Source organism: Bombus flavifrons, chromosome 7, assembly GCF_040668555.2.
Source record: "Bombus flavifrons isolate JBK064 chromosome 7, iyBomFlav1_principal, whole genome shotgun sequence".
In the NCBI taxonomy this organism is placed as follows: Eukaryota; Metazoa; Arthropoda; class Insecta; order Hymenoptera; family Apidae; genus Bombus; species Bombus flavifrons.
The window spans coordinates 9695503-9719774 of record NC_138448.1 but is presented as its reverse complement, the minus strand read 5'-3'; the positions used below and the strand labels follow the sequence as shown (position 1 = coordinate 9719774).

Here is a 24272-nt window from a genome sequence, read left to right as displayed (position 1 = left end):
ATTAGCACAGTTTCACAGGAAGCGTTAATAGATTGCATAATGAATTATGCAACCTGATACTGTAATGAGCGCAAGCTGAATACTGTAATATTTTGAGTGTAACGTTACAAGATACATAAATGAAGAAAGGAAAAGGAGAGGGAGACGGAGAACGGAGTTATTTATAAAGTCCTTGATTCTCCCCTCGTCTTTCGTAGCCCCGTTTTATATTCTTCTTAATCTCATATTACAATGTAAATAACGTATATTACAACGTAACAATCAGATGCATAATATAGATAAGAAAATTTTGTTGTACTATCTTATTTAGAAAACAGCTAGTGGAAATGGAGTCTCCTTTAACTCTTAAACGTTATCTCGTGAATGGCGTCTGAAATAGCTTCTGTGTTACTTTTAACAATCCCTGATATATCACATCATAATATTATTCATATTATACACTAATTACCATAATTAATACTACTTGTCTTCATAATAACGCCCACCCTTTTTTAAATTTTAATGTCCCTCCAGTCATCTGAGCTGTTCTTTTAATCTACAGATTTCTTTTGTAGGAATGGAAAATCTTCCTGGAAAAGTAATATTTCGTTATTTCGAATAACAATAAATACATTTGAATAATATAAAAAGTAATTCTAGTGTACACTTTTACGTGAGCTCAACGCAATGGAGTTACAGATATAGTAAATTTATGATACATATTGTTTTTCAATATTACCTGTTGAATATTAACTCTCCTATTGTGTCCGAATCTATGTATATGAATCAGTCGTATATTTAAATTAACAAACATATTTCAATTAAATTAATTAATAATTAGGTTTTTGTATCGGATAATTCAGTGAAGTCGGATTGTTTGCTGTTTATTTCATCACATATTACATATTTTAGCTCTATTTTTTCTATTATTATTTTCTATTATTATTATATTATTTCCTGTTTTTCTATTATTTGAAAACATGTTATATGTGTTGGAATATATTACAACATTTTTTATGTGCGTGCGTGTGTTTCTTTTTTAAAGGTGATCGAAATTTGAGAAAGTGATCAACATCCTTTCTCTACCTTTTTCGTTGTTTATGCGTACGAACGAAGCGATTAAGACGAGCCCCACCAAAATCGGTGTGGAGCACCCTTTTTTGCAAGTTCGCCAGATTTTGTACCAGTCTGTATACTACTTGTCAATAATTAAAACACATAATTTTATGGACATAACAGGAGAGCGTTAAAGATATCAGTTTGGTTCCGTGTCACGTTGTAACTCTTCTAACAAGAAAAGTATAATAATTTTCCTATTCGATTCTAAACAATTACCGGCAAACGATTATACGTAAGATATTGCTAAATGAAAAATGAATTCGCGCCTCCTTAAATATTTCACAAAACCAAACAAATCATCGGAAAGAGAAACACTACCGATACAACGAACGATATAGGATTTTCGGAACAACGCGATATTATTTGCACGATGCAAAATAAGCTAAAAGGAAGGAACAGTAAGGTAGGATGGAATGGAGTTACTCGCAGAGAGCTCTCCATTCTTCTCTCGTCTTTCACGTGCTCCTTTCCCGCGAGAGCCATAAACGCAGAAACCATAATGTACCTCCGGCAAATGAGCAGTTAACCCCGATTTAGCCCGCGCTTGCGCGGCCGTCGACCATTAAATAATAAATCAATAACGCTAGCTAATAATACACAGATTTACCAAGGCCCACAAACAAAGATACTCGAATATGAAGGATCACAGCTAAGCTGCGGAACAAACTCGAGAAAATCGGAATGTTCGTGATCTCATTGCCTTCGCGTTCGTTCTATGTTCCCTTTCATTCGACTCTTACTATCTGCCCTCGATAACTTGTTCTGTCTGTTCTCTTCTTCCCTTCCTCTTTTATTGCTCCCTTTCTCGTCTATATCTGAGACGTAATCGCGATGCTTCCACGGAACGTTTCGACAGCAGCGATTACGAGAAATCGGACGACGTTGATCTGTTTTCCCCAGTGCTCGGGCAATTTCTTGGATTCTTCGATTTCTGCCCCATGCAAATTTACCGTGAATTTATAGAGCCATTACGTAGCGAGCTTCTTTTACCGCTGATCCACCCTCGCTGGTAGAGTTGGGGATGCTCCTTGATCGATGTTGACTATATATGTATCTTGACTACATGATACCCTACTGTTATTTATGTATGTTATTTACGAGAGATAGCGATATGTAACATTTGTTTTGGATGTCTTTGAATATTCAAAGGTATCGGTATTCCACTTAGGGAGAGCTCCCCAATTCTGTTCACGTGCAATATCTTGGTTATCGAATGTAATAAATTATTATGTGTAAAATATTAGGTCTAAATATTGTAGAGTCGAGAAACATTGTAATATGGTAACAATGATTTCTTTATATTTCGAGGTATAAAGAAGATCTGAATATTAATTTTGCGTTTTAAGATAATTTAAGAATTTTGAGAAGGCTTAAAGATAAATGTACCATAGTATCTTCATAAAATTCCTGTCTTTGTCGAATTTAAACAAATAACCTCCAAATATTCTCAATGCTTCCATTTCTAAAGAAACTGTTGTCCTCATATTATATATTTTGTTAAACTTTGATTTGAAGATATTTCCCATAGATAAAGCGTAGATAAAGATGAGACGCTCTATATAAACAAATTGAATCTCTTCGTCGAAGTTTTATTTCCTTCACCAACCATTTAACGTGGATCCGCATGATAACACTTTTACGAGAAATAATGTTTCGAAGGAGATTTCTTTAAACAATTTCCGCGCGAATTTTTCTACGGTACCGCTTAATGGTCAGCAGATTTTGTCGAATAATGTGGCGAGGTAAAAAGAATCGCTGTAACGGGAAGTTGCTAGTTAATTAATATGCCGCTGCTACCCGTTTTCAATAATAATTATACCCTTCCGTCTTTCTGACTTGGCCGTGTTTTTCATCCGAGCATAATCACCGCATCCACAGGCGAAATCCTTGGGTGAAAAGAAAACGAAAAAAAAAAAAAAAAACGGAGGGAAAAAGGTGCACAGAAGGATGGAAAAAGGAAGAGAAAGAATAAGAGAAGGGAAGGAAAAAGTTGGCCAGGTTGCTTCGTAGACGAGGTTGCTGGCAATTACGCGAAATTAGCGGACCACCGATATTATTCGATCGATTATCTCGTTTTCTTACTCGGATATTCCGAGCTGCCGATTCGTGAAATATAGCTGGCCATCGTTAACGCGAAACAGCAGATGCGAGGCGCGTTTTATATTCACGAGGAAGCCTATTTATTCGGTTAAGACGTAGCGAAATAGAACGTTGCAATTTCCTGCTTCCTTTCCTCTAATTGAATTAATTAATGCATCTTAGCTTTGAATTTTCTGACAGTGCACCGGTCTTTATGCCTGCCACTTAGTCGTTTTCCTTTGCAGGGAAAATCATCTTCGGTTAGGAGGATGTTCTGGCAACTATTTTGCTGTTCAGTAACACGCAACGATGTGTTTCTCATATTCGCGGGAACAGTTATTGTTATTTTCAAAATAGATATTACAAATAACGGGTTTACATTGTCGTATTTTACGATACATGGAGGTGTTTTAAGATTTTATTGTACTACTATTTCTGACTGTGAATAACATCTAATTCATTATCGATTTAGAAGATATACTGTGTTTATGGACGCGTACAAATACATGCTTTTAAGCTGTGACGTATGATTTATCCCATAAATGATATATGACAGCTTCTACATGATAAAAATGTCATTAATTTTAAAATGAAGTAATTTAATCTAACCTTAGCCTAAACTCTAGTGTCGTCTATGGTGATAATTGAGAGATAATAAAGTTTAAATAAATTCGTATAATTAAATTGGCACGTAGATATATTGTGCAAGTTTATGTGTTTGTGGGAAATTTAAAAGTGCAAAAATATGCAAGTATCTGTAAAATAATCAAAAGAAAATATTTGTTATAGTACCTAGTAGATATAGATTACGATTCTTTAATTATATTCATAAAACTATAAAAATGCATAAACATTAGCAATCTATATATTAACAATGCTCTATGTAGCATTGTATATGTAAAAAAAATTAATTAAACAAAACAACGTCGTTTGGGGAAAATACGTTGTACGTAATTTATACTTGCGCAAAAAAATATTTAAAAAATGACATTTTTACTTCTCAAGAAGTAACATTTCGATTGTGTATTTCGAAAGAAAGTTAAAGAGCACGAGCGGGAAATTTTAGAACTTTGCTGTCGTTTGTTTTTCTTCGGAGACTTTTATCCTCAAGGAATTAAAAATAAAACAAGCGTGAAACAACAGGAGAGAGTTATTTTTGTGGTTGAAGTGTTAATCCTTAAGGTTGTAGGTCAAGATATTTCCGGCAATGCGCGGCCCTAGCCAGCGCCTATGGCCGTTAAGTTATTAATGGTTTATTAAAATGAAATTCAGAGAGTCACGTGCCCGGCACTACAGCACGCTTCCGCTTGTTATAATTTTGAATTGAGCTACTATTCTATCTAAAGATCAAGCAGGTGTATAAAGTTCGAAAAGAAATTACAAAGTATGCGAAGTGACGATTGAAATTAAATAATAATCATAGTAATTATGTTATACTATTATATTATGTATTTGGTATATATTCATTTAACACTACAAAAATCCTTTTCCACATTTTTATTGACTGACACTCGCCAATCGACTACAAATAATTAACCTGTGATAAATATGCAGCTTTAAAGTATAGATATATAGGATGAACCATACAATTGCTTCAAGCTATGGCTCTTTTTTTAGTACGACTAAAACGCAATCTTAGAGAGAAAAGATGACTGCTGCCAATAATACTACGTCTGTAGAATCATACATGTACCTTCTATACGTACAAAAATGCATACGTATTTAACGACCGTATTATTATTTCAAGTAAAAGCTAGATTTACAATTTGTTGTGGAAAAATCAATCCTTTCGTTTATATGTACCGCGTATAAAAAGTACCAAAACAAAATGATTGCGAACGGATTGACTAAACAGATGGACAAAAGGTCTAATTCGATTGAATCGTTAGAAACAAGCTTAAAGCACAAAAACACCGGAATCCAGACAAGGGTAGTTCAGGAAAAAGACTCTCGAGACAGACGTTATCCGATAAAGGCAATGCTTCTTGTCAAGAGGGACAACTATTAAGCTTTCTATGGTTTCGAAAGCGTATGTATCAGCCATTAACCGAATGGCTAAAGGTCTATAAAATCTGTCCCCCCAGCTGCCACGGGACACGGAGGCGGTCGCGCTCGAGCGCGGGTGCTTCCTGGAAGGAAATCAGGACCGATTTGCACGGTCGTTTGTCGTAATTCCGGCGAGCACGGCGGTTTGCATCTTTCGAGCGATTGATAAGCTCCTTGGTACAAGAGAGGCTGACACGGATGAGGGTGGTTTCTCGTGCACCTGGGCCCGTAGTCGTAAAGTTGGCAGTAAGCCTTGTTTATTGGCTCGGGCCGCTGGCAGTGATCTCTTTTATTTGAGCCACGACCAGCAAAGAAACCAGGGAAATTCCATTTGTGGCCAAGTAAATAAAGCTCTAAATTTTCGCAGGAATTATGCCGTTTTCACGCTTAAGCAACTCCGTCCTCTGTTCGCCGGAGAATTATGTCGGATAGGGGAGAAAGAGAGCCAGAACCCAACGGTCTGTTCTGGCTGGCGTGTTGTAATTGAATCTGCCGAATAAAATACATCTCGCGCTCGCGTGTCTTGAAATTAGTTTAATCGCGTCTCACGACCGATCGCCGATTCGAATTACCGGCGTGCCTTTCCGCGGAGAAAAATCACCGGACGTGGCCCCCCACGAACGATGTAGCTATCCATTATTGGTCTTGTGAACGCAACGTCTTGCACGCTTGTGCTGTTAATTATCCATCCGATCGTGCAATTCTTTCGAACTATCGGTTTTACTTTTCATAAATTCCATCTTTCTTTTTATTTTCTCGGAGAGATTAATAGGTACTTTGGCTGGAATTGAAATATAATGGAATTATTGTAAAAAGTTATGTGTGTTTGATCAAGAATTATTTGATGACTATATGTAATAGAAATATTGGTTTGTATTAATATAGTATTATTAATCGTTTTTAGTGATTGGAGATAATAGAAATAAACAAGATTACATTATTTCAGTATCAAAGAATTTTGGAAATATGTATTGATACGATATATTTGTAATAGTATAGGACGATTAATTTTCCCTAATCGAAAGCTAATAGTGATTTGGAATCGATCATAATACAATTGCGTTCTACGTGTATACGTTGTAATTATAATCGTGGATTATTTCGGATTTACTATACTATTTTAGTGTACTTCTTAAAGAACAAATAACATACAAGTTAAATTACTATATTATATTCAATACTTTTATCGTTTGATATATCTTATCATAGTTGTCTAACTTCTCTTTTACTTCTTATCTCATCTGCAAGTTTACAAATATCATCAAGAAAATTAAGTATAAAATGAGAATGTAAATCACTTTTTAATTTTGGTCCTTTTTTGTTTACTATAGTTATAAAATATACAAAGTGAAATTATATAATATATTACTTACAGGAAATACTGATAGCCTGTTATCGACTATGTTGACGATCAATATGCAATATGCCCTGGAAGTTTTTTATCGAATATAATCGCGCTTGTCGAGATTTCATATCATTTGTTCCATTGTAAATATTTACTTAATATTTTCATTTATTTGATTATCGTTTCGAAAAACGTTTTAAACATTTTATAACTGACTGTATGATGCGCGAATAATTTCTTGTTTCGCTCGTTTTTGTAAAAAAATTGCTTGTTGTTTATTAAAATTTCCCTTCGCTTCGCATGTTTATTTCCATTAGTCACGGTATTAAATTGCTCTGCAGAATAAACACTTTTCCGAGTTATTTCACGTTAACATTATTTATAACATCATTCGTGAAAGAAGGACGTATGTCATCACCTAAATTTATTTTTCAAAATTTCCTAGTTTATTTCCTAATTAATATTGTTGATAAACAAGATTGCAAACCTTCCACGACATACATTAAATTCCATTTACTTTCCATATATTGATCTCTTTACTTGTATGCTATCTTATTTATTTACATTATTTCTTATTAATTAATTCTTATCTTACTGATAGTTACGCAACTCTAGTAAAATATTCACATAATCGTCTATAGCACTGGAACTAACGACGACTAAAATAAAAATATAAAGTTTGTACCAAGGAAATCAAAACAAAAGATGAGAGAAAAAAATGTGTATATTATAATGCAAGCAGGGAAACAGGTTTTTCATATCTACATGTACTTACATTTGACATGAAATTATCCAAATTTGTATGAAGAATTGCGAATTAATCATTTCTTCCTCTCTGGTAATAATTCTATTTATATTTTAATCAAAAATACCGAAGTCGACATATAGAGCAGAGAAAAAAATCGTTTAATTTGCCCGTGCTACGTCACATCGTAAAGTTCATCGTTTCTTTGTTACCTGCCCGGTGACCATAGCAGAGAACGTACATAATACGTACATAACCTACGTCTACGTTCAGCATAAGAATTCACGCTATGCAACGTTATCAACGGAATTCGCAACGTGAGCCGCGATAATCTTATCTGCTAATGCGTACATTGTTGTTGATAATCGTACGAGCTCGTTCGTAGTGAAGTTCCATCGTAAAAAGTCTGGGAAAGATCGCGGTTGTAGCGGAAACAAATCTGCCTAACGGCGTAAATATTCATGCTAACGTTTACGGGTTTTAGAACGTTTACTCGTATTTCAGCGTGAGAAGGAAATATAACTTTGTTCCTCGTGTTGTTCGTGGCAATTGCTGGCGCAGTTCCGATTCGTTTTCATTAACCCAATTTATTTATAAAATTCTGGAAAAAGTTTTCTCTTTCTGCTTCCGCCGTTTGATAAACTATTATTGTCTTTTTATCCTTGTCGCGTGCGATAAAAAATTATATTAGTGAGTTATAGTTATTTTCTTTCTATAGAGATTGTAATCACTGATTATACCTTAATAAGTATGTCGGAGATGAAAGGACATCGGAGTCTCCCCTTTGGAATTTCGGGAAAATCCTCTAACACCGTAACCTAGATTCTATCATAGGCGTAATTAAACAATTGTCGTCTTTCGATCCGATTGTATTTGTTCGAGATTTGTGATAATGAGCTTGGGCTCGAGGCGACAGCCAGTCGCCAAACGTAGCCGCGGTCACGGGATGAACGCTTTGTCTAACAAAGGTATGGAGTAATTCTATAGCTCTTCTTAAAAGAAATATTTGTAGCGACACGCGACAGTAAACATCCCAACGGTTTCTGTCCCGTGGCTCGCCACACGCAGATCCTATTCTTCGGGTATGATGGTTACCAGATGCCGACGCGTCTCCACAGTACGTGATCAGTTAGCCCAAGGGCCGTTATAAACACTAAGATCTAGTTACCTAAAGTCCTTCAAACAGACAAACAGTCTTTGTCCCAACTACTGGAAGATAGTGGAGATCTATTTTTTCAACGAACGACGTCTCCCACTAGCAACTTTCCCTCGAGGGCGGCTAGCATCTTTTTCTAACCACCGATATGGAGATTGACCAATTAGCAGCAACATCAATTTCCCTTACTTTCTGAACGAAGGCTATCCTCGACGAATCCGATGATCTCGTGTCCTTAGACACACCCCATCATAGTTTTCCTCTGCAGCATCATCGCGACGGAACGTCATTCTCTCGTGAGGTCGTATTAGAGAGTTACTTAGTGTCTGTACGCTCGGTGGATATTTCACGTTTTAACAGAGTCCGACTTAGATTTTGTGAGCATGTTCATCTATCATCCCGTTGACCGCGGATTCGTTATTGAACCTAGGACCATTGTCATTAGTTTCTCGAGTATCTAATTACCACGGTTACTTGTCCAATTGTATAATAATCGTATTTGCACTAGTCAATGTCTTCTCTATTGCATAACGACAATGTGTAATCCAAACGAAGATTCGTTTCACGCCCCTAACCCTAATTTCCAATGTAAACCCGGCAAGTATAATAATAGGTTTTGTATTTTGAGAATTTAGTTATTATTAACTAGTTAACAATAAGTATCCTTCTATTTGAAATTCAAAATATTCTTTTTTGATTAACTCGTATATTTATTACAAAAAAAAAAAAAAACTGAATCTTTCTCCAATGTATCGTTTCCATGTTTTTACGACTTCAAATCAATCTTCTTTTCTCAAAAATATATATTTCATCATCTCGGAAAATGTAGAAATGAAAACGCGATTCATTAGTACGAGTCTGATCTTCTTTTAATCAAATAATTTCGAAGTCTACAAATTATTATTTTTATAATTTACTACAAGCTCATGTTTAGTCACTATAGATAGATAATGTCGCATCGTTTATATAGAACGCGAACTGCTATTCTATTTCTAGAAACTAGGAGGTAAATAGAATTAAAATTTTCTTACGCGTCTTTTCAATGAAATAAGGATTTCATTACATTGATTTAATATATTATTGATCACCAGTAATCTGTACAACATCTAACTGGTTAAATACGTTCACGTATACCAAGCACGGACAGTATTAAATTACATTTTTCAGTCAGAGAGAGAGTGCACAATTAATTAAGAATCTTATCATTGGAAACAAATTGCTCTTTTTCCACTCTGCCCGCCATTCCATCGCCTTCCCATACCAGCGAGAATTAATCACTTTCTCTCGTGCTGCTCCCACGGAGGCAGGAAAATCGCTGGAAACGGTGAGAAGCATAGTGAAACGAAACGAAACGAAAGGGAACGAATCGAACTCGATCTCGACACCGATCGAGCAATCATCGTGTACGCGGCTTACTGGAAGTGATCTCGGGATCGCCGTGAGCGTCTTCCGCGTACCGGGAATCCATCGTCGAAGAATGAAGAGAGAATTCTCTCCGCGGGGTGAACTCCGCTGATTTTTTCTCGATCCGAGGCGTTTTCGACGTGCACACCGTATAACGGCTCTCGTTTCTCCGCACGGGACGATTACCCGGCCATGCAATTTATGTCGGCAAATGACTGCAATCTACGGCTGATCCAACGTTGCGAAATGGTTGCCTATTGGTCTCTGTCTGGCTCGTTGCCGGGCCGAATCGCGCGGCCCGCGAGTCCAAACTCGCATGCACAAAAGTGCAAAACAGCCGAAGGAAACAAGCGGTTCGTGATCGGCCGCCGTTAACGTTTCACTTTTCGTGGTCGAAAATTATTCGATCTCCTCCTCGTCTTTCTCTCTCTTTCTCCCTCTCTCTCTCTCTCTCTCTCTCTCTCGCAGCTCTCCTGCACACTGGACTCCCCACTCTCCGGACGATTGCGCGTTGCTTCGCCCGATAATATCGTGCCGCAAACCTGGCCGCAGATAGAGACCACTCTCTTCGAACCGTAATGGACACCGAAATTGATCGAACACGAACGATCTTGCGAATGGGATTATTGATTTGTGGTGGCGCGTTCGAGTTGCGCTGTTTTCGTGTCCTGGACCAACGCAGCGGCGAACGAGGCTGAGCTTCGTCTCGATACGAATGCTTCCCGATCGCCCCTTTCGTTACGTGTTCCGCTCGTTTACGCGTTAACCGCGTTTACCGTTTTTTCTTCCGTTCGAGACTGAAACGCGTGGATTCTTGCCGATAGCTTTACTCTTTGGTAAGAGGATTTTTCTTAAAAGAAATGAATGGGTGCGTGTGGTAAATTGGTTGGATGTTGAACGCGGAGGAATTGGGTCGGTTTCACTTTTTAAATCTTCGTGGGGCTATTTTGAATTCAGACCATGATGCATTTTTTACGGGGTTCTGCATCATATTCGATTTGATACGCGTTTTATAATTGGTATCGTGCGATTTCAAGTCGAAGATATTTTAATCTCGCACTCTGTAAAATTTTGTATTATACATTTAATGTAATTATTAATATTAATTCAACTCCTGAACATTGTGTGGTTTAAGGTATTTTCTTAGAGAATTAAGACTGTATCTACTGTGATAAAAGGAGTGTTACGAATTTGTAGAAGCAACATTTGAAATATTTCTGAATTCTAGAGTTAATAAGTTCTATCAATTTAGATTTTCGTAGCTTAATAGAATAGTTGATTAAAGTAAGATAAAGTATAAATTAAACGACGAAAGTGAAGTACTTGCAATGAATGATCTCAGTAGTTAAGCTCAATTTTTCGTCCAAGAATTAATAATCGCTATTATAACGTTAACAATTGTGAGCTATAATTATGAATCAATATTTTTTGTACGAAAAAAGAATTTGGATGCCAGTGTATTACGTTAACGTATTTTGTCGTTAAATGACAGACAATTGGGAGACGACGAAGATATTTATTTGAATATGAATTAAGTGAGTAGTAAGTTTTTTCCGAAAAGAAATTGTTGGTGAAAAGATTAAAAGAATCGTTTTAAACTGACAGATATATGAACGTTTTCAACAGAGTAACGCACGACTGTATGCAGACATTTTGTGTACATTACAAGCGTCGAGTGCGGTTTCTTTAAAGCGCTAATAGAGGGGGAAGGTACAGTTAATATCGAGACTTCCGGGTGTAAAGCGTGTCCTTTTGGAAGACTGTTCTGACGGTTTGCCAGCAGCATTGCAATTAGTTTCGTTAGAAGTTTGATGACGCATTTATGTTGACGCGCGCCTTACAGCTATAATCTATTTAAAACCTTCATGCTCCAGCTTGATCACGGATCACTGATCACCAACCACAGATTTTTTAACTGGTTAGAAGCGACACTTGAAGTGGTATTCGTGCAGTATCTATTTTCACTGATCTATTTCCACTGCTTTTAGGTCTTTAATAGTATACGATATAACCGATTTATATGCCAATTTATCTCATTATGCTAATTTTTCGTTAATGTTACTCATACATATCATAAGATTTAATAAAATCTAGTTCTAGTGTTTTTTTTTCATTCTAGTATGTATAAATATTCGCTTAATGTACTTTCCTTGCATAATATTAGCAATTTTAGAAAATAATAAAAATCTGGGTTACGAAGATTTTAGAAATTCCAAGATAGAAACGCGTAATGAAAATAGACGTTTTATCGTGTACTATTATCTATCTATTACTATCTATCTATTACTATCGTGTAATATTTTTCATGAGTATAAATAAGAAGATATAATATAATGAATATTATTTGACGGACCAATAATCCAAATTTACCAAAGGTAATAGTATGAAAAATATGAAATATATAGCAAAGTACGTAAAGAAAACAATGAGACATAGATATGAAAGATTTACTCTTACGATCTGTGTCAATATATCGTTTACAACAACACACATCGAATATTAATATCTAAAAATATGTCGATGATATTGAAATAACACGTATATTTACAAGTATATATAATACAAGATAATTAGATGCAATTCTTGAAAAACAACATAAATTCCTCTTGTCCTACTTTAATCCTCTTTTCCAAAACTCCACTGTTCTCATCTTTAATAGTAACAGGAATAACTTAAATGTTCAAATTAAGCGATACGCCATATACAATGCTAAACCGTAGAACACGATGCGAAACGTTGCAGAGTATCACGAAACGACTTTAAAATCCAATTGGACGTCACCGTTCGTGTTTAATCCTGTAAACGGCAGACTTATCCCTTCGATTTGAAGTTGGATCGCGTATAATAGAGAGACGTAGAGAGAAAGAGAGAGAGAGAGAGAGAGAGAGAGAGAGAGAGAGAGAGGTGTGCGTCGCGGCGCATCGCATCGGAGCGTCGCGTTCGCGTAGCTTCGTTTTATAGTTAATCGCTCTTTATCGAACCAGTCGGCCGCAGTTTCCGCGTAAATTATTGCTGTCATAAATTTATCACGGAGCGGTAATTATCGGGGTGAAGCCATCCGTCGGAATGGCCGCGAATTACGAGCCAATTCCAATTGGTACGCCTCGGTATATCTAGCGTTGCGGCCTGCCTTCGACGATTTATCACCCGTGATCTTCGTTTCTCCGCTTCTCTCCCTCGCGCCACCCGCTCCTCTCCTCTATCCCTTCGCCTGCCATCGCGTTTAACAATTTCGATCGCTTTACGGATACTCCGCTCTCGAATACTCGCGATTGTTTGCCTGCACAATTACGCCAGACGACTGGAATACCGCTGAAACGATTATACGAACGTGTTCGAAGGAGAATCAAATAAATCTGAACGTTCCCCTGAAACGTAATCTCCAGTCTTCGTTGTGTATCAGCATTCGATGAATCGTTGCGTAAACTTCGCCAGTATTCCCTTTGTACGCCAGCGATTCGAACGATGGTATTGGAGCATCGTTTAGGCAAGTTACCTGAATTCTAGCGGCTTGAATTCAATCAATATGAGATATAGGTATGTAACAGTTTACTCGACTTGAGATGTCCTCTCAGATTTTTATTCTGCTGTTCTCTTTGAGAAGCTCTCTCCTGCGGTTCTTCTATGTGCCCCGAAATGAACGTTATATTTCAATAGATGTTATTAAAATGTAAATAGCTTTGGAATATTTAGTCTTAGTATTCGATATAATTTTATACTACCTTTTCTGCGTTCCACGCTTTTCATGAATAAAACGTTCTAACGCAGTATTATGTAAATACTGTCGGGGAAAGCTTTAGAAGCATATAGCGATTTCATCAAAACAAGCAAAAAAGTGTCAAGCGACATTCGGTTCAAAAACTGCATGTTTCTGAGTTGCGAGATGTTTTTGTCAGTAAGACATTACCTTTGCAGCATAAAGTACGTTCGATATGTCCCCAGTCCGCTTCAACGCACACTTTGACACGTTTTCTCATAGGAGCGCGCACACGTTGAATGAACCTCGGCATTTCTTTTATCTCTTGGCAGCAGATTTCTTGGATCAACTGCTGTTCGTTGTAACGAAGCAACTGGTTTACTATACGCTATACTTTCATTCACTAAACATCTCGTAACCTCGAAACTAGTGGTTTTTGAACTCATGTTAATATAAGACATCTTTGTTTGTTCTGACGAGCACTACATGCTCTTAAAGTTTCTCCTCGTCTTTTTTCTACACTTTGCATATATTAATATATATTAATTATAAAATATTAAAAACAAACATGTCTAAAAGGATATTTTACAAACGTGAAAAAGAAACGAATAGAACAGGATAGTTAAATAAAACTGAAATTTGTTTAACTATTCCTTGATTTGAAAGGAACAATAATTGAGGACGTTTGCAAAGAGGAAAGCGACTAAATCTCTATAGTAAATACGTAAAAAGCAGACACATTTGAGGCTGCTCTAAGACACGAATAAATCTATTAAGACGCGAATTCAGAATCATTTATTCATTGAAGCACAACTTATAATTATTGAAAACTTCGCGCAACTTAATGTTGCCAGTGAAAAGGACGTGGGTTACATTTACAAACGATAATAAAAGACCATTAATTAAAGAATATTACATTAATATTACATTTTATTTTCCCTCTAAGTGATATTATTCTTTTTGAAATACAAAACGAAATCGTCGTAAGCGAAGAAGAGCATTCGAATTTTCTTCTATCCAAGAGATCATGTCTTCCTATGAATTCAATTATTGGAAATTCTACCGCGTATTACATCGCATCTTTCCAAATACGTACATAATACCCATACTGTTGAAATATTTAACAAGATTTTATCATCGTTCGGTATTTCCAGCGTGCCATGCAATTGATTTTCAAGTCATGAATTGCAGCATTATGGAAGAAAGGATTCAGCTCGCCTTCCCACGTTCTGTCCCGAAGACCGCGAGCAGTTGCGGTTTCAAAGAACATGTGGACGCGTTCTGGCGCGCGTACATGTTACCACGGAAAAGTCTGTATGAAGGGTAAACTGTTCATAGATCGTAGATAAGTATAGTCCACGCGCCAACGGCATTCCCAACCTCAGATACATGCACGGACACGAGTCTCGAGGGTTATGGGAACCTGACCGTTCTAATGTCACGTCTTGTCAGCAGCACGCGTGCAATATTGTTGGTCAAAGGATATTGCGATCTGAATATGAAAAACGTGTTCACCACCTTCCAACTTATTCTGCTTCGCGCATACGTGCGTTAAATTAGTCCTATAAAACGAGATCGAATTAAATTTTACAGACGCGACGTGTCTTTGCTTTGAAACACGTTGACTGACATCGCGAGTGAATGTTGTATATTGTAAAGAGTTCTTAAGTTATTTGGATTCGAGGAATTTCCAGTCAATTGTTATTTGTACACGTGACAGCAATAGCATTATTACTTCCTGGATTCCAAGTTAAAGTGAAAAACTCTAATGTTTCCTTCCTCGTAAGAAAATATAATGCTAATCGTAAAGACTCAAGATTTCAAGCGATACCTAGAATTACATGCAGCATTCTACGTTTTTCAATTATTGTAGGATTAAGGTCAGAGGCTCTTATCTCTTCAAATCTCCAACTTTAATTTGGTTATCGAAAGATTTTAATATGCAAATTTTGAAGCACGATCCATCTTTCACAGCGTTTCTATATCGCTATAAATAAAATGAGCTATACATTTACTTTATGAAATTTCTTACATGTATCATTTTCATTAATCTTCTGCTGATCTTGGAGAAGGATAAGAGAGTAATTTATGCGCAAATACAATTACGAAAGAATAATTCGTTTTTGTCTATCTGATTGATTTAATCGGTCCTGGAACGAGTTGTTTATATCATAAAATTGTTGTCATTATCATAACGGCTTTTTGTTATTACAGTAGGGTACAATGTTGAGTAGGTAAAGCAGCTTGTTGATCAAACCATTTATATCGAGGAATAATACCTATGTTCATATTTCACTGACCTTGCTCCCATAAAATTACTACAGCGGAACGCACCTGTTATTCTATATGTCTTAAATATAAATAGTTTCTTACCTCATTTTACGTAATTTTCATCCTTGTTTTAAGCATCGTACATTGCGATATGATCGAAGATGATGCAATCTGGAAATGTTCCTGGTAAAAAAGTGCAAGAGAAATATACCCGTTAATTTAATTATATTACATTAAAAATTGTAATAGATTTTTTTCAGGTATTAAAAATGCACATGAAGATAATATTTTTCTTTTTGCTATAATATGATAGGAAAAGAAATTCTTTACATATTTTTGTCCGTCTCTCGTGACTCACTCGTTTGTTAGCATTTGTTCTTCATCTCGCAGATACTTCAATTTAAATGAGCGTAACTTCCTTTAAAAATAGGAAGCTGTCCTTGCAGAAAGAATCATGACAAATCGTACGGTAAACAACAGGCACGGTACAGCTTCAAGAACAAGAATGATTCGACAAGGTCTGGGGTGGAGCCCGAAGGGTGGGTGGCATCGTAAAAGCTGATGTTGGTTTCGTTGGTGGCAGAATTCGCTTTACGAGGACAAGCAGCTTAGCCAGCCTTTCCAACCGATATAATTCATCCACCGTGCCTCTTTACTCTGTGCAACATGCCTCGGCGCACTTCACGTGCTAACTGAAATTGGGAGGAACTCCTCGCAACCCTTATTTATGGAATCACAGCTGTGTTGTTGAATCCGTTGTCGCGGTTTTATAGGAAAATAAGTTACCGGTCTTGTCGTTGCTCACGATATCGACTCCTGCGTCACAAAATAAAAAGATTTATCTTTTCACAAGATTCTTTTTCACAAGAATATTATCAAATACCTGTTTATCAGCTGCTACTTAATTGTTTTATCTTACGCGTCGTTTGGAACACGAGACAAGTTTTATTATCATTTTTATTAGTCTTTGATATTTATTGCTTCTTGTTTCGATTTCATATAGAATTTAGTTTTAATTTTTTCGAACTTTAAAAATCTCTCTATCTGTTAATAAAAGCGAGGTTAGTATAGAAAAGTTCGAAGAGTTAACGCATTAAAATGCAGTTGCTGACGCCGTACGTAGTAGCTTTTATGTCCTCTCATGATTAATAATCGAACACATCAATTATCAATAATGCTGAGGAAATAAGGATTTCTTGTGTTTGTTTCAAATAGGTAATAATAACAACTAATATAAAGTATAATATTCGAAAGCTAACTTTCCAAATGCTTGTCCTAGTCTTAAATGTAGAACCTTGTAGTGTTCTAGATCTCAGTAAAATTACCAAGCGTGAACATGTTAATTATTTTGTGCTACTTTCAAAATAAAGTACACGCATTGTGCTGATTGTCTGGAGAGGAGAAAAATTCGAAATTTGTAATGTCACGGGTAAAATAATTTCTCCGCTGTATAAGTCCTGAAATATAAATGTTCCCAAGTATACTACTTCTAATAAAAATATCGTAAGATATAAAATAAATTCAATCGTCGTAGACATCCACGTTATACGGATTATTTATCGATTCGTATGCACGTTTTCATATTTCATTACAGATTTCCTTCGTGAAAATGTTACGGCATTATCTATGATACAAGCTTTCCTCCATTCTTAGGCGAGGGAGGTTATGCGACCACGTGGAGAATTCTCCACCCTCGATTCTTATTTTCTCTGGTAGTCGGGAATCCAGTCTGGGTCTATGGTTCCGTGAATGTTGATACATCGCCAAGGATTTTGCATTTCGAATCCGGGATAAGAGGGTGGCATGGAAAAAGTCTGCTTTACGAACCCCACAAACCTGGCTTCATCCTCGAATAGACTTGCGAGAACGTATGCATTAGAATCAAGCGGAGATATGAAATTTTAGGTGGAAACGTAACAGCCTTTGATTCTTTTCTCCCTTACTTTATGTAGACAGCTATTTATTGCGATTATCCTAGTAAAAATTCTTTCATTTTATTGTATTCTTGAATCGGCAAATTTTAATAACGAATGAAATTACAAATAGGATATTGCTAATGCAATAAAGATTTTTTTATAATAAAATTCTCTTTTATAATTACAGAAATACAGTCGATTGTATTTATAAAGAGATTCTGTAATGTACGTATCTTCTTTCGATATAGACATTTTTTGATATCGTAAATATTGTTCTTCGGTTACTTTAGAATAGACTAGATCATCAAGCAGGTAAATCCAAGTTGTTAGCTTCCAATGTTTCTCGACAAATTCAATCCGAGGTAAATTAACAGCCCGAGTAGATAGCAAATTTGTCTTACCGAGACGGAAAGTAATTACTCGAATTTTCGTAGTTGATCAACCGCGCTCTTAATTACTGTGCCAACTAGTTCATTCAGATAACAGATAACAACAGAAGGTTTGCATACAATCTCGATGCTTTCAATACTATTTCATTCATAATATAGTTACGCATATTCTCTATTACAAATTTTACATGTGGCAAGGCACTTTGATTACTATGCCAACGTTAATAATAGTCTGAATATAATTCCATTTCCATCATAGATATAGAGAAAGTTGAGATAATTCACCAGCAACGTAAGGAAGAAATCTTATCATTAAAAAAATATTAATTTAATGCAACATGTATCCTTAAGTTGATTCTGAAACTGTTCACGGTAATTAACAGTGTTGATTATCTTGGAATAATTCCCAGTAAATTATATAATTATATGTCTTTTGTCTTTATTCAATTAAGAGGTGTGTACAAAATTCTAATATCAAGCATGTGAAGATCTAAGACTCGTAAAATTTGTGTTTAATATGGTGTGAATATGTAAACAAATACCTTATTGTTTTCCTTTATTTATACTTATCCATAATCCAGATATAAATCGAGCATATTATCAAGATTTCTAAATACTAATGAAATTTGATTTACGCGTATATGCTGATCGAACCTACTTACTTTATAGAAGCTAAAGTAAAAAGGTTATAATCAATATTCCTTTTCTTGGAGGAAACGTTCTGCTTACAAAGACTCTAACTTATTGGAAAGTATAAGCTACATGTTACGTGTATACATCACATATCCAGCCCCGAAATCCTCAAGCAAATACACAACTCTACCATAACTCAATCTCAGTTGCCAATCATCTTGTTAGAAATACTTCGATAAACCTTTGCCGTAGCTAACTCACTATTCCATCACTCGTTCGAGAATCCGGCCTGAATTTCACGCAATGTGTATACACAACTTCAGCTAACTTCCTGCAGAAGGCTAATAATAATCCGCGACTAACTCGCGGCGAGAGTGAAAATATGTATTTCATAATTCATAGCGGACGTGACAAAGGGTGGAGAGCAGACGCAAGAAGGGGCTGGTGGTAGGCTGGCAGCACGGCGAACAAATCGAATTCGGCGCAAATTAGCGCGAACGTGGGTGCACGAATTCGTCTTGTTGTCACGAGAAATAATTGCCAGGAGGATTCCTATGGACCGGGATCGGACGGGAAAGGCGAGCCTTCCCCCGAGGTTATAATGCCGGGATGAAGCGCCCGAGGTTATTAGTTTAGGAAGCTGCAAAGTACTCTGAAACAAAGTCTCTCTGTCCCTCTACAAGGTAATCAATATACAAGCGGGCGACCCTGCCTCCGTTTCAGCTCGTTGATTCAACCCGAACCGCCTGGCGAAGATCCCTTCGTCGAATTAGTTGCTTGCAAAGCATCGCTGTCGGGGATTCGACGTCAGAGAGCGATAGGTGATAAACCGTCTTTCCGTTCGACGGCCTACCAGAGACCAGATCTCGTCCTTCCCTTCACGTTATGACGGCCGTGTTTCCAGATTAATTGCGGAATTTCAATTACTCCCAGCCTCTAGACCGCGCCAAATGAAAATGCTAACGAGGTAAAAATGCAACGACGCTTAATGCCGGGAGATTGAACGCGTTAATCGCGCAAATTGTCGGCCGAACGATGTTACCAACGTGAAACGCAGAGAGACCTTTGACTACGCTTAATGCGAAACATTTTATGCAGCTTTGCCGGATTACGTCTTTCGAAATTTCGTTTGCTTAAATACGGCGAAATAGGTCAGATGTTGACGGCGCGTAAAAATGATTTATACAGTTGTTGATATTCTACGGTGTTTCTATTTGGATAGTAATAAACGAAACAAAGGATCCTTCTATTGTATATTGTAAGTAGAAGGTTGACGGATTACGAATGTTTAATTAATATGTGTGGAGATCACAGGGAAAAGATACGAGTCACGTTTTTTGTTCTTCGGAACAATTGCAAAATCCAATGTTAAATTTGTCACGTTTATACACTTATTTTTTTATAAAATGTTGTAAGATACATACTGAAAATAAATTTTAGCCACTTGTCTCTGTAGTTTTTGGTATATTTGATCATCTTTATTCAAAAAAGGAACAGAGTTAACTAGCGAGTATTCGTTAAACAATTAACAACGAAATTCTTTAAATTCGAAATGAATTAGTTCTAAATTTTAATATATAAATATGTACATGTAAAAGAAATCAAGAAATAAGTACAGAGAATCTGTATTAATTCATGAACATCGTACAGATTCACGAAGAAAAAGGTGCAATACATAAAATTGATAAATTCGACATTAAAAAACGATTATGGTAATTTCTACCGAAGAATCGATTCGATTAACAAGATTAAGTATAAAAATACTAAGAAAAGAACTACAAATTTCTGTGAAGGAACCGTAGTATATAGAAGTCGTAACTCTCAATCGTAAAGCACCCTTTGCAGAAAATTTGCCAGCAATCCAAGCGATGCAATAACTCGGTCCCCTTTACGAACATCGATAACCGTTTTCATTTCACAGGGCCAGTTAGAATTATCGGCAAGGATCCCCTCAGTGTAATTCGTTGGTCGCTCAGCAAACGTCCTCGAACCATTACTGTCCGGTCTCACCAAACAAGCGATGTCTGTAGGTAATAAACCGTCTCCTTCCAGCTCATCGACGCAGCCGGTGAAATTATGAAACGCCTATTTGCCGCTCCCCTCGAAACATCGACTCCCTCGTTCACCGCTACAGCTTCTTTATGAGTTGGTTAATTTATCTTTGATATCGCTCGTTGGCTTTCCTCCCAATGCTGGAAGTATGGCGCAGAAACACGATTGAAACTTCGCACAGGGAAAAATAAGAGAAGACGTTTTAATTTTCGTACCGTGTTCGTACCGTCTTCTCTTACTTATCCCACCTACGTATTTACAACAAAAATATTCGTACACTTACGTATATCACGCGTGTTATATAAAAGATCTTGACATTTCATTAGAGCTGTAACGAGACGCGATTGCCAAGATTATATTGGGGAGATTTGTATCCAATCTGAAAATATACATGGAAGGACGAGATACGTATTTACTGCGAACTTATATTTAGTACAGAAATTAGTATATTCGTGTTGAATATTCATTTTAAATCATATAAAAAGTATTAAAGATGGTCCCATTGTACATTGAAATTGATTAATATTGTGTACGATTGCCTGTTTAAATACAAATGATTTTTTATCTCTGCATAGTATTGTACTAAATATCTTGTAACTTGCATATACAATTTTCAGAATTATCGAAAATTCTATGTAATCATGATAGGTAGATGTCATTACAATACTAATAAAATTTCAGGCTGTTTCGTAGTAAGTATGCAAGTAATATATTCATAAAAGATGTCGACGAGTGTATGAATACTTTCGCGAGTCACTGTACGTGTAACCTTCGATAAAGAATTTTATTTAAGGATCGTCTTTCTCATCTGTCGTGCAATATATTGGAGTTAGTAATGCATACTTCTTTCTTGATACTTTCATTGCCTCGATTGTAAAAGATTTCTATGGACGACCGTGTATGCTTTTTCAACGTCTTTGCGTTTCTCTTTTGCCTGGTACGCTACTGCTTCGTTTACTAACTTTTTGTCTTATTTTGTTACAGTCCAAGCAGCACAGCGCTGGGTTCGCTGGATCAACTGAAGGAGTACCTGACAACAGTGGGAACCTGCAAATGCGGTCTCGAGTGTCCGCTAAGACCTGAACAGGTCTTCAACTTCGACCCCAAGGTATGTTCGCAGTCATTTTTATTTGGGCTCAGTCACGATCGTTTCACGTATACCGTGCCTGTTAAATTGCTGCAATTATTGTCGTACGAGCATACGCGGCGGCTGTTAGTCATTTCAAACATCGGCGTATTGTTCGAAGGCTATTTTCATAAGGAACTGCGCAAGCTTTATTTAGAGGCGAATCATAAGTTGCACGCGTATTGTGACCGATTCGATGAGCATGAAATATAGGTTGGAAAGAAACATTCACATTATAATTTTCCTTCGATGTTAGAGGCTCTGCATTATTGCTGCATCAGAGCATTCCATTCACGCTACATTATTTGAATCTGTAATATTAAATATCAAGGCAATTAAATGATAACAAACGTTTTGCGATTATCTGTTATGCAATTTCTACACTTTTGCGATTAAAGGTATCGTTGGATCATATGTGATCACGACAATTTGAATCAGAGACAGAGTATTTAATTTTGAAGCATGCTGAGTCAATGGCATTGATAATTTTCAGCGCGTCAAATATAGAATACAAATTAAAAGGAAATAGTCTAAGCCTAAATGATTTTTGCGAATCACGTATGGCTCAGCAATATCGATTAAAAATTAAAGTAGAAAGCTGTAATTAATATTGGATACGCAATCACAATGAAGGATAAGTACGAAATTACTGAAATTCTCGAATAGCACTTTCACTGCAGTACCTACATGTTTAATGAACCGATCATGATATCCTGTACAAACCAGCGAAAATTCCAAATTCATCAAGCACATATTTTAAATACAATTTCTTTTTCTGGTGCAATCGAACATTTTTCAAATACATTCGCGGAAAAAGTGATATTTCCGTTGGCGGAATCGATATCCATCTTGAAGACGTCCTTAAGAGGCCGACCGCGATTTAAAGCATCGGTCGATGAAACGCAATTTAAATAAATCAGCCGTGTAGTTTGCGACAAGAAGTCCGAAAGGAAGAAACGAGGCTCGTAAAAAGCGCGGCGCGTACGTCGATGCCTGTCGCGAGTAAATCGCGAGTCGTGTAGCAAAACGACCAACGATGTTCTTGTCGTAATCTGGCCTGAGAAATCTCCGTGGCCGACGTTCCTCGTGCAATGAGTCAATACTCGATGTTGCGCGAGCGATGATGCTGTGTAAACGCGCGCGTGCAACGTCCGGTGAAAGAGAGAGGCGAAGAAGCGTGTAAAACGCACGGCAGACTGGCTGGAGAGCCGCGTCGAATCGACGATGCTCCTTTGGAATTCATTTCGCGTTTTCCTCGCGAACGATTCCATCGTCACGCGTCTCGCGCTAGTGAAAGTCTATGGGATGCATGACTCGTTGCAGCACAGCTACGCTTAATTGCGCTCGGTAGTCGAACATTGTTTGTCTATTTATCGGGTGTCTGTGGAGATATCATTAAGTGCGCGAAATGTTCACGTCGAATGCGTGGAATACGTGCAAATGACGTTAGGGAAAATATTGAAAAGCTAACCGAAGAATGGAACAGGACTGACTAACTTCCTTCATTTTCTTAGGTTGTATTGTACGTTTCATAAGTATCATAGTACTCACATGTATATTTATTCATACGTATCAAGACATCTGGTCTCGTAGATAATACATAATATAATCCTATGTTTTTAAAGTTTATTGTATGTACATGATGTAAACCTTTCCACAAACAACAAAAGGATACTGTACATCAACACGACACAAACGATATGATTCATCGTACATAAATAGACTGGGAATGTTTATGCGTTTCTGAAAAATTTACGAATTTTGTGCGAACGAAATGTGCAAAATATCTAGAGAAAAATATGTAGCGTGATATTTTACAGATGAAAGAAAATCCTATTTAAGTTCCCTTTGTTAATTCTTTTCATAATGATATGAATTTGTATAAACATTCAGTCTATATGCGAAACAATTATCTGTCAGCCAATAAGAAGAACTTCGTACATCACTTCGAACCAGCTTGTCGAACTATATTATTACTTAGACCGCGGATTTTTATGCATTTATTGGAAATTTCAAGATGCAAAAATCACAGAATGCATACAATATAGAGAATACATATAGACGTATAAAATATCCAAACTATAATATTTAGTAAATAAACCAATTGTCTATCATAGTTGCTCCTTTGTAATTAAATATAACTATCCGTAGTCTAATTATTACCGCCGTTAATTCTCGAGACTATGTCAGACACGTCGCATTGACGAACTCGTCGAGAGAAACTTGGAATTATGCATGTTCGCTCGTAATGAAAAATTCGGACTCGTCGAAGATCCCTTTACCTCAATCATTTCAATAATTCATAACAAAAACCT

General features: G+C 36.7%; 1 protein-coding gene across 3 annotated transcripts in view; it reads left to right on the top strand.

Annotated features, from left to right (window-relative positions):
* Nucleotides 1–24272, top strand: part of LOC138182095 (methyl-CpG-binding domain protein 5/6 homolog sba) — a 378991-nt gene that overhangs the window by 243787 nt on the left and 110932 nt on the right. For all 3 annotated transcript variants that reach the window (XM_069117665.1, XM_069117667.1, XM_069117664.1), the window contains exon 2: nucleotides 21816–21939. In XM_069117665.1, coding sequence (XP_068973766.1) covers nucleotides 21816–21939 — 124 coding nt within the window. The remainder of the gene's footprint in view (nucleotides 1–21815; nucleotides 21940–24272) is intronic.